Source organism: Stylophora pistillata, chromosome 9, assembly GCF_964205215.1.
Source record: "Stylophora pistillata chromosome 9, jaStyPist1.2, whole genome shotgun sequence".
Lineage (NCBI taxonomy): Eukaryota > Metazoa > Cnidaria > Anthozoa > Scleractinia > Pocilloporidae > Stylophora > Stylophora pistillata.
This window is the reverse complement of record NC_142527.1, coordinates 13,190,201-13,202,319: the sequence shown is the minus strand read 5'-3', so window position 1 is coordinate 13,202,319 and position 12,119 is coordinate 13,190,201. Positions and strand designations below refer to the sequence as shown.

Here is a 12,119-nt window from a genome sequence, read left to right as displayed (position 1 = left end):
TGCTTACAATTATTTTTAATATATCATCACTGCATTTGAGTCAGTCCTTTAAAAACGGTACATTTTCTCCTCGGTTGACCATAGCTTCAAACGAATCATGCTCAAATAACAATCCTTGCATCATCTCAAGCGTGTTCGTAACTATAGTTTTCTTCTCTAGCGTCTAGTAGCATGTAATTAATGAATAATGTATCACTGACAGAAGAAAAATAATCAAATTCATTCATCCCCTCTCGTAAATTCAGAAAAACACGTTAAAAACAACCAAGTGAAAACCGAGAGAAGATGGTCTCCAAAATAAGATAGAGAACCTGGCATTAAGATTGTAAAGTGTTATCCCGTCAGGTAAGAAGCATGCATTTTAACCCACCTGTAGTTGCTTGTCTTTGTTTGGTGATACGCTTTTTGTGTTATTTTGGTAAGTCAGCTCAAACTTATCACGGTCATAACACTATTATGTCAAAGTTCTGAACATCGCTGTTAAATTTTCATCATGTATCTAAAATTTTGGCTCAGAAAATTACTGTAAAACAACTGTAATTCTCCCAGAGTTAAAACTTTGCGACTTCGAAATACCATTAAACAATATGCAGTGTTTGTGGGCAACAGCGACAAGCGGGAGTGTTTTGTCGATAAAGTTTACTTTACAAAGTGAGCATGGAAAGTTTCTAACAATGTGCCCATCGTGAAAAAGTGTATAGTTGTTCTGTGTATTCAGATTAATGTTTAGTTGTTTTTGTAGACAGCCAGGATCCAAATTATTGAATTTTAATCTAAGCAGGGAACATCCTTTGAGGTAACGAGGGAACGCTTGGGACAAATAATGGGTTCTTACATGCGAGACATATCAAGCTGAGCAGAACAATTTAGCCATGATGCCTGAAAGACTTGTCTCGCATATCCGCAGTATTGTTTTGCCTAATTGCGGTTTTAAATCGAATTTTTCTGGGCGACCTTGTTCAAGAAATGATAACAACTAGTCAAAAATTTCGATAGAAGGAAATTGTTGACTCTTGACACTAGGTTAAGAAAAGGTTTAGTAGAAAAAAAAGTTATACCTACCGATTCTCCCCGCAATACAGTACACATCCGTATCTATTATGTGATAAAGTGCACACGAATTGCCAATCACAATACATGCCCGTTGGCAGATCTTTGGTGCTTCAATCTATTTTAATAAGATTTGAAAAATTAAATTCGAGACATCTCGGTGTGGCTGGCCACAACACGAAACCGAAGCAAAAAGAGCAAAGTATGATCTCAAGTAGATTTGTTTCAGGTAAAAAATGAGCATCCCTTTTAACCAGGAGTTGTAAAATACTTCAACGTTTGATTTACAATTCATCTTGGAAAATGAAAAATAGATTCTCACTGATATTTTAATAGATCAAAGAATAAATTGGTCTCGTGATGATTCTCATTCTGTTCTTCAATCCTCCAAAAAATCATTTAAAATTTCCTTTTCTGAATTTTTCCACTGGCAAGACTGAAGACTTTCAGGGCTCAGGGTGTCGGTTTTCAGCTGATTTTCAGTGAAATGTCGACTGGTTTAATTATTTTCGTGCGCGGGCTTATACTGTCACCTAAGTCAAGCTTAACTCTGTAGATTTCCATCAAGGAATCAAAATCAATTAAGCGATGATTGAGCTGGTTAGCCGTTGACTAAAGGGCCGACCATTTAACTTTTGAGGGGGGGGGGGTGGGGGTGATTTCTGGTCAGCAAGAAATTTTTTTTCTAGAAATCTGCTGTGCAGGATATTTTTTTCTGATCTAAATGCTCTTCTTTTTCTGTTACATTTGGGCTGCATGCAATTTTTTTCTTCCAACAAGTTAAATGGTCGGCCCCTAAGTTCACTAAATCAAATGAATTGAAAAGGGAACATATTTGCGAGGGCTCTGTTGGTAAAGTTAAAAAGACCTACATAATTCTTCAGATATCGCCAACAAACAGGTTAGGTTGTTAGATTTTGACGTGCACGTTATGCATGCAGAATGCATAGGGTAGCTAGATACATGAAATTGGTTCTATAAAATGGATTACATTCTTATCCTCTTAAGTGATATATATGAATTTATGATTAGTTTTTCGCAGAAATTTAACCTTTTGAAAGCTGACGGAACAAATTTCAGATTATAAATTAATTCCCGAGAGAAGTAGTACCCAAATGTACACACAAACTTGAAATTATTTGTTTATTAAAGAACACGATTGCTTTTTGACAGGTTGATAAATTTTGAAAAGTTTAGTGTTCGACTTCGACAGCCTCGAAGTTAAACTATCTCTCGTTTCTTTGTACAAAATGATGGTCAAATACCTATGCGGGCTACAAGAAGAACAAAATTGAAAAATGAGCGTGACCGAACTCAGCAGGTAAAGATTACCGTGATAAGTGGTCTAATCCATATTGATTCTTACTGGGCCCAATTCGCCGAAATTTAACAAGTCTTTAAGTTTGTTAATTAGTTGGTAGCTAACAACTGAAAATGCATGGAAATCCACACGACAAACAGTTTAAACGAGTAATGAACTCTACCGTCTGCAAATGATGTTATTAATTTTGTAGGCAAACGAATTTCATTTTCTGGTGGGTGTCGAGAACCCGAGCATCGTAGATTACTCAGACGGCGTTAAAACATTTAGTAGGTATTACTTGTAGCATGCAATCCTTGTGAAACGAGGTGATTAAGATGTATATATTGGTCAGCTTGCTAACCTTCAGGTTCCTTACTCTTTTCGCCGCGGCTATCAAACTGCTACGAGGCTCACGGCTCCTGAATACGAAAAGAAAAAACAATAACAACATCTAGGTAATCAATGAATGTGAATCAAACCACTTGCTGTTTAAACGGCAAAGTTTAACTTTAAATCAATACAGAATTTCGTGATATTGTCATGTCACTAACTTTTGAGTTGATGGATTTGGAAGACGATTTCATTTTCAACACCTGAATACTTATGTGTGTATTATCTTAAAAAGAACAAGGCGATTCTAGAAAATAAATTCCACCTCCTGCAGAGAAAATGCAAGTTACACCATTAACTCCTGTGTAAACTTCGGTCAAAGCTAAGACCAATAGACCGGTTACAGTAGATCGCGATGAATTTTTCCTTCTTTATCCGATAACACTGAACGTAAGCGTTTTAAGTGATTGATTGCCTTTCAAGTGGTCATCGATTCTGTGCTGTAAAGGACTGCGATTTGTTCCACTTGAATCAGCGCAAGTGGTGTTGGATGGGTTTTATCTGATTTATTAAAGAACCGCTTCTGTATCTTCATACAGAAGCAGTCGTAACTGGAAATCGTCATCTATGTTTGAGTTCTTTTTAACTTTTTGTCCATCATTTATCGGGTACAAAATACCATCATTCGCTGCATTTGACGGATGAGAAATGAGCCTGGTGAGCCCAAAAAGGATTAAACTCGATTGTCCAAACCTCTTTTGCCGCCAATATTTAATATTTACAGAAGTAATCAGACCAGAAGAATTTAATAACTCTAATCTATTCTGACTTTGTTTTCTTCTCGGAAGTCGCACTTGTCACAAGTTTTACACGTCATGGAGCTAAACGCATTGTTTGGTTGTAATCCATTCGCTTCGTTTTCACTGTAGTAGATCAGTGTATATTAGCAGAACACGACACGAATTTACACGAACCTGTACACACTCTTTTAGCGGGAGGACTGTAAAACTGAGCCGTACATGAAAACAAATCGTATGACTGTGTATTCGTGATAAGACATTGTATTAGCTCGGTTTAAAGTGGGGTTGACCTCAAAGACGGAGCCGGCTCTTTTTACGAAGGTGAGTCTACTGGTTTTCGTAGAAACGTTCACGTTGTTCTGAATTGAAAACTGACCGTAACAAATTTTATATTTCTTTAACAAGATTACTTCAGCCCTTGTGCAGCGTCCATTCGAATAATGAACTGAGGTGTTCGGGCTGTTTCCGTTAAATTGTGCACTTTGTTGATAAGCGTCACGTTGTTTCTGTTGTTTCGCCGTTTGGATCAAGAGGAAGTGAATTACCTCAAGTATCTTATAACTGTCTGATTTACGAAATGTGGAGACCGGGTAAGAGTTTAAAGTTGAGGCTCAGTAAAAGTACCTGAGCCTGCGATTATGTCATCGGATGTTGTCTGCAATCTGTGAGCCAGGGATTTTCGCTCATGAACATCAGCGAGAAAAAAAAACCCTTTAGTTACACCGTCAGCATTGGTATATCATTTCTATTGAACTTCCTCACAGATTAAAGCGCGAAAACTGCTTGTAAAACTTTGGAAGGAGCATTCGTCATCTTATTACTTCGCTCAGTCACACCAAAGGGCGGCGTGTCGCAATTGAGCATGAAAGTATGGGATTGGAGGTCTAATTCTCCCTACTGATGGCAACATACGTCTTTTTTGTCTAATCCTGAGAATTTTATGTCGAATCTAAACGCTAATTACCGGTCTGTTTAACAATGAAAGTGCTGATTACTCTCCAGGGTGAAAGGGTCGAGAAAATGAACTGCTAATCCCTCGGCTCACACGTTATTATTGTTGATTTACACATAGTAACCAGATCAATAATATTCGCCTCAGCCTTCACTTTCGGGCGATAATTGATCTGTCAGTCACTGATAAATCACGATATTTCTCTCAAACTTGTCCACTAACTATTTTATCACTCAATTACCGATTTTTTCTTTTCTCAAAGTCATTTTCAGTAATAACTCTCCAACTGTGAAGGCACGCTTTCTGGGATTTTCCGCGAACGAGCTTGGGCACAACAGCGCATGTGCAAAATATATTCAGCTGACGCAGATTGGCGGTATTACATGTGAGCAGGCCATTATGATTCACCGGCGGTTTGGTCGCGTTGCAGCCACTCGGCCGATGATAACGAGGAGAAAAATAAAACTCCATCGAATAGTGCAGATTGTGATATTCGTTGCGGGAAAATTCGTAAGTTCCACGCCGTTCTTGTTGTAAACAAGAGAGTTTTAAAGTCGAAAGTTGTTTAGCAGGGCAAACTTCGGATGTTATTACGATAAGAATTAAGCTTTCTTCTGATTCATCGAGCCTCAGTTTTTGATTTTCATGCAGTCTGATGGTTCCTGTAGTAAAATAACGCCTCAGTTTCTAAAGGTTATTTGCTTTTCTGTGACAAACTGACGCGGACCAACCGGCGTTCTGCATTGTGTAGTGTCTTATTTCCGCCACAGATAAAAATTCTGTTGTTCGGCTTTATTAGCTGTTTTACATATTAGCTTCAGAATTTCAGAATGTTTGAATTATTTATACCGCTGCACTCTTGAAAGAAACTAAGCGGAATATTCTTCTTCATTTGTATGGAAGAAGGAACTATTTCACAAGCATTCGAGAACAATCTTTTCATAACTGAAAGACAAAACAGTGTACCTGGCTTATTGACCTTTTTTCGTTGCATGGGCGACATCGATTAACTTTGCACTTTTATGCACCGCCAGCTGCTTGTCAAAGGATAAAGACACAAAACGACATTTCTATCCAAGTAATCTCCTCATATTCCTCTACTTCACCAGCTGTCATCTTTGAATTGAATCACGCATAAGTACATAAAGTCGAGCCCTTAACAACAAGACCCTTTTAGTCCTTTTTCTCTCTAGAGACACCCCTCAAAAACCAGTCTCGAATTCGTCATCCTTTTGGAAAATTCCCTTATATCGTTATTTCGCGGAAATTAGACAAAATCTGTGGAATTTGTAGGAGCACTATTTAGTGTTTACTTTAACAGTTAACACATGCAAATGGATAATTTCATGCACTGATTCTGTGTGTTTGTTTTGTGCGAAAATTCAACAGTGCCCTCTCCCCTAAAACCCAATGGCATAAGTCCACTTCAAATTATAGACTAAAACCTCTTGAAATTGATGTAGACTGCAGTTAGTCTTGTCAACATTTAATGAGATGTTTTATGAGCCGGTGTGAAGTAATCCCTCAGATTGGAGTATTTGGGAACACATCAGCACATGATTTCAAGTTGATATAGCAGCTGAAACACTAAGAAAACTTGGTAACAAGGATTGGGCTACAATCAGATTGTCTTAATCATTTACGGAATGTGTTCGTTCTCAAACAAAAGTACTAACATCTAAGAATCTCATTTCAGATGCCTCGGTTAATGAATTAATATTTTGTTTCTACAGCGAATGAATGACAATGGATTTTGACTGCAAATGGTCTCCAATGACAGCATCACAGGTACGTTACGATCCTGAATTGATTTGCTTGAGTTCTAATGAAACTTAGTTTAACTGGTACCAGAATTTACGCGAAAGGAGGTTGAAAATAAACAAGCAATGATTAATCAAAACCTATCAATAGTTACAGAAACAAGGACAAAAGTCAGTTTACAGCTTCGTTTTAACCAATACCTTTCGAGTAATTGAACGCTTTTTAATTGTCCGCCGTCATTTTAGCAGTCATGCTTGAGTTTCTGTCGAGCCCCATGAGACGTCGCTACATCAGTCTAGTATCGTTCTCGTGTTCTCTCTTCTAGTAAACCAATATCCTAAACACCATAGTGTAGGAAACCAAAAGAATTACCCTTTCTTGTCTCAGAAGATGGTGATGGAAACAAGAACGATAATATCCTTGCGTCAGAGAATGAACTCCATTAATAATATTGCACTCGATAGTTTACATCTTTGTCCAAGTAAGTAAGATCGACGACAATGGCAGCCTCTCTCTTTCGCTTGTACCTGCATATTTTAAGTTTCAGAAGACTTCTAATTACAAATGCATTGTGTTGCCATTACCTCAACGAAATGAAAATGGGCTAGAGTTCGAAGCGTAAAGCTCGCAAAAACTTTTTGTGGGATGTAAAACCAACGATGATCTAACTGTAATTGAGTAGAAGTTTTATAAAACATCAGGTATACTTTATCTTTTTAACTTAACTGATGGATTACCTTAATTAGATCTTAATAGCAGCCATCCCTTACCATCTTAGTTGATGCTAACAAGACTAAATTCTGCAAGTACATACCCATAATTTTGATTAAAATTTGTTTCCTGTCGAAGACAGAGAAAAACATTTGTGGATTGCAGAGACAAAGGAGTGGTTAATTCTGTTGGTTTCTGTCCTTGGAGCAGATGTGCGTGCGCCACTTTCCGGCTAATTGGACGTTGCCATGATGTTCATTCAGTCAGCTCCAAAAGTCACAAATGTGAATATTTGGTTTTCCTTACGTATATTTTATACTTTCATAAATTTGTAAAACAGGTGTGTTTGTTATATCAGGTATTTTGGCAAGAGATGTCGGCGGATCGTGACATGCTGAGAACTGGAATCGCCGAGCGGGTCCAAGCCGGGCGCTCACCGCCGCTTAGAAGACGGAGAACAAGGGAATACATTCCAAACTCGAGATCAACACAAAGGCAAGGCTATCTGGATCAAAACTTGCACGAAAGCAGTTTATTCACTGATGAATTGACCTACGGAACCGGCCGTGATGTTGGAAGACGTCTGTATCCTGACGAGAATATGAACAATTTAACACGTTCTTCCAGCGAAAACCAACACCATTTGCAGGATATTTTACGAGTTATGCCGGAGAACTCGCATCTGAGCGAAAGGTATCAGATACTCAAAGCGGAGAATAAAATACTCCGCGAGCGTCTGCAAAATGCGCTACAAAGGGAAATGAAGGCTCTCAAGACATTTAAGAGACTTGCTAAAGAAAACAGGCAACTAAAGCTGAATTTGAGGAAATACGAGAGAACATTGCTCGGATTCTACGACGATGACTCAGGTATGTTGCCATTAGAATTAAAATTTAGTGATCTTGGGAAAAAAGCGAATCTATTGGCCTATATTTTTTACCGGCTTTAAAAAAGGAAGATGCATATAAATAAGCAACCTCTCTCAGTCATCAAAACGTACCTGTGATTAGCGGTTTGCGTTTTGCTTGTTGATAACAGAAATCTTTGGTTCAGCAAACAAATTCATTGATGAAGTATTCATAAAAACGCACGATAGCTTCAAAAGAAAATATTAATCATTGTTTGGGTGGATTGCTTGCAATAGCTCCGCTTTTAATTATATATAAACAGTGTCATTTTTACGCACTTAAATGTTCTTCTGAATGCATCGGTCCTGACACGTTTTTTTTCTTTGATTGGATGTAAACAATTCAAATTGAATAGAGCGGCGCACTTTTATTTCCGTAACGTATTCAAGTTGCCATTGTTTGTTTCTCGAATTCTCAAATCAGCCTGTCAGTTTTTGTTCGGTGTTGAGAGAAAGCGGCAAAAGATAAAAAAGGCGGTATTGCATCCTGAAGAGTTTAAATTTGAAGTTCTTAGACCATGAACGATTTTATTCACACGTTTCACACGGAATGACAATGAACTTTTTCCACGGTCAAGTCCAGAAAACACGACAAAAATCTATAACAAAGAAATCTTTTGGGTTTAAAAAACTACTACGCTTCTAAAAAACGAAGTATATTGCTGTGCCATTGGTGAAATTGTATGAACAGTATTTCCGCTTTTAATTTGCTTTGGCTGTAAAAATTTTGTTCTTTCTTGGTATATCTTGTGTACTATACACCATATTGATCTTCACCATAGCCGAACAAACTGAAATATAATTCATGCAATAAGCTTCTTAGAAGAGAAATCTGTTGATATTTTTCACTTTAATTTGATAAGTATTTAATCGTATTTCATCGTCCGTAGCTTCTATCTAAGTCATGAATCTCTCAGAGTCATAACTTGATCTTATCCAGGGAGAGGAAATCTGTCAATCACACGTTATACATCAAAATTGTTAAACTATTTCCTAAGAAAGAGTTTTCCAACAAGCCTGTTTTGTACATTTTAACCGTCTTAATGTTTGTCTCTATCATCATTGTTTTCTTATGCCTTCTTTAAACTTTGGGATGCATTTGCTTGTTAAGTATTAACTTTCCTTTTTGCGCGAGACAACCTGAAATCCGCGGGATTGTGTTTTGATCAGATGAATGTCTAACTGCGGACCCCCTTGGGGACTTAGCTAGCTTATAAAGGAAACGGCAGCATATAAGGAATTTGACATTTGTCCCAAAATCAATTTAACTTACGATTCTCCTGTTCGTTTATTTCTTTTGAAACCATTTCCTGTTTTTTTTTTTTTTTTTATCTCTTTAGTGTGCCATAGATTAATCTTTGTCTTTGACCACGTTCCAGCTAGCGCGTGTTTTGGAGACGTGAGCAGGAAATTTTGACCTTTGATCGAATTATTGTGTGACGTGAAAGACTTGATCCAGAGTAAATCTTTCCAAAACAAATGTTTTGTAAACAGTACTTAAAGTTTTCTAGGATCATTACATAATTTACGTCACTCTGCAGCTTTCCTTATTCATGTGGAATTTACTCAAAGCCCCTAACAGCAAAGTACAAAGCGATAGATTTTTTAAATTGCTTACATAACAACCCGAAGTCACTTTACGATAACAATTACAACACTTTTACCATTGTTGAATGCAAATCGTGAAAAAAATACCCAAACAAACAACTCATTTTGGGTCAGAAGTCGGTGAGTATGTATGCTCAATTGTCTCTTTACCTTGGGAAATAAATTTCCCTACAACTAGTGTCGGAATGAATAGAGGCAGAACCGTGATGGTTCTACCACAAACTGCCTATGACTCTGGAGTAGATAAACCAAAACTTAGGGCTGTAATGCTGCAGGATGCTGCAGGATGCTGCAAGATGCTGCAGGGTGCTGCAGGGTTCTACAGGGTCCTGTAGGATGCTGGAGGATGCTGCAGGGTTCTTCAGGGTCCTGTAGGATGCTGGAGGATGCTGCAGGGTTCTGCAGGGTCCTGTAGGATGCTGGAGGATGCTGCAGGGTGCTGCAGGGTTACATCATATCCATCTCACAGCTGAAAAGACCCACACAAGCAGTGAACGCCTTCTTGTCCCATCATTGGCAGGTGATTATGACCGTTATTCCACGATTAGAATTCATGTAATTATAGACTCAATGCATGTTTTTATCTACCAGATGAGTTTTTTCATATCTTTTCATTATAAATCATGCTGTAAAATGGCGTTGATATTTCAACGGAAGGGATTTCTTTTTGGGTGAAAGAAAGGTCTTTTTATTCTGTTTTTTTTTTTTTTTTTTTTTTTTTACTTACAAACTCGACTACAAACATAGATATAGCAATTAAATAATTAGAACGAGACCATTATACTTTTAGGCGGTAAACGATAAGGTGTTTACGTGTCCGCGCATACATATTACAAGGAATTCATTGATAATACACATTCGTTTTATGCAACTGTTGGCTTGTGAAATTGAATATTTTTAAAGCTCTGATCTCTGATATAGACTTTGCAGATGATTTTTTCATAGACGCGTTTTTCAGTGTAAACAATTTCAGATCGTGCCGAGTCACACGGTCCCCCCGGGCTGTAAAATACTTTGAATACGCATAGGAAACTTTAATTAGTCTTGGCTTTATTTATAAATAACAATTGTGTGCTGAACTTATAGCTAGTTGTATCTTTAACGCACGCCATCTATTAAAGTCTTAAATAGACACTAGTACTTAAGAAGAGTGAGACATGAATATTCTGGACCCAAAAAAACTTAGTTTTCTGTGTCAGTTGCGAGTGCTGCGCTTCATGAAACATTCAGTTCTCAGTTTGCCTGTTCCGTTTTTTTAGTTATGTTATGTAACCTTGGCTTACTAGGACTCTTAATTATTGCATTTTTTTTCATTGAATACATTGAAAGGCACATTTCCAATGGTGAAAACTAAATTGACAATGTATCGTCTGATTAACATGCCAAGGCACCTCGCTTTAGTTCTTGATTTCTGATATAACGAAGAGCCAGCTTGCATTAAATGATATGGAAACTTGTAGGAGCTACTTAATATTGTGTGAGTATCTATGGAGGATGTGTCTGCAAGTTATAGTGAAGTGTAACAACTTTAATGTTTGAGTTTAAATTTTTGTATGAATCGTTTGGGGTTGAATAGAAATATCCACCGGAATATTGCACCAAAGTGACGAAACATCAGTTAACTTAGTACTGAAGTACTGTAGTGCGATACAACTATCGGCATCTGTCGAATTTTGAAATACCAGCCTTGTATTTCTATGGACTCGGTTGACAGGCCCTCTTTACTTATTCGGTGCTAATGTTACATACACAGTTAAGCGCTTACAGTACTTGTAACCGCTTCCGTTAAAGCTGAATGCAAACGCTTCTTAGAGAAGCTGCGAAATATTTTCTAGTTTGATAAACGCCTCCGTGATTAGTTCCTTTTAAGGAGGTTGGATTCACGCGTATTTTGTTCACTTGAGAGTGTTGTAGCTTTCCGTTTTTGAAACGCACTACTGTTAAAGTTAGAAGAAAGTGTAGGCAGCCTACCTATAGGCGTAAAACATAGTCTACTGGGAAGATGAAAAAATAATTTTGGCCTGGGCGCGGCGGCCATGTTTGTTTGTTTGTGTTTTTTTTCTTCATCTTTTTAAAAGTCCCGGGTAAATTAGAACCCAGTCTGCGTGCGCCAAAGAAACTGTATCCAGCCTCCTTTATAGTTAGCGTTTCCGTTCAGGGTAAGACCTTGGGTAATCAAGATCGTTCCTAAAATAGAAGACGAGTTGGACCGTGATACTGGATAGAGTAGTAAAGACCCGTTTACGTTGTTGACCTCTTCGATATAAGAAAGTCTCGAAGAATAGAAAAAGGAAAAAAGAAAGGAAAGATCCTATATTGGTTTGGTGTTTATCGCACGCGCGTGTATCAACCTAGGAAGCGAGAGCCAATTTTAACTTGAAAAAAAACATTTACCGTATATGAATTGAAAACTTGACGAAAAATTATGCTCTGTTAGAATGAGCGACTTCTGCAAATTTATGAAGTACCAATAACACTTTTTAAAAAGCAGATATGATCCCGTTTACTTTTCCTATGGAAAAAATGTTTATGAGAGGTACTTACGCGGTAAGCTAGTGTGCTTAGTTTTTGATATCACTTTTATGCATCGATGAAGATACCTAGAATCAAAATATTCGCGTTAAAAAAGCAAGTGTTTATTAGCATAATATTCTTCCTTCTTTTCACAAAATGTGTTTCAGATTTTTATGCTGAATC

At 37.6% G+C, this 12,119-nt stretch overlaps 1 protein-coding gene and 1 long non-coding RNA gene across 11 annotated transcripts in view; one reads left to right on the top strand and one right to left on the bottom strand.

The window, feature by feature from the left end:
• LOC111343976 (uncharacterized) overlaps window positions 1–12,119 on the top strand; it is a 33,371-nt gene that overhangs the window by 4,789 nt on the left and 16,463 nt on the right. For 4 of the 10 annotated variants that reach the window (XM_088734132.1, XM_088734131.1, XM_022951196.2 and 1 more), the window contains exons 2-3: window positions 6,169–6,223; window positions 7,266–7,776. In XM_088734132.1, the coding sequence (XP_088590258.1) occupies window positions 6,176–6,223; window positions 7,266–7,776 (559 nt within the window). In that variant the 5' untranslated portion in view covers window positions 6,169–6,175. Of the gene's footprint in view, window positions 1–227; window positions 346–5,885; window positions 6,036–6,168; window positions 6,224–6,270; window positions 6,678–7,100; window positions 7,192–7,265; window positions 7,777–7,841; window positions 9,943–12,119 lie in introns of those variants that run through there. The other 6 variants (XM_088734129.1, XM_088734128.1, XM_088734130.1 and 3 more) reach the window with 6 other exon arrangements.
• LOC148723385 (uncharacterized) lies at window positions 6,305–7,124 on the bottom strand. The gene is made up of 2 exons (XR_015991966.1): window positions 7,011–7,124; window positions 6,305–6,723 (listed from the first exon to the last, which is right to left on the bottom strand). It is a non-coding gene; the product is annotated as an uncharacterized LOC148723385 (long non-coding RNA).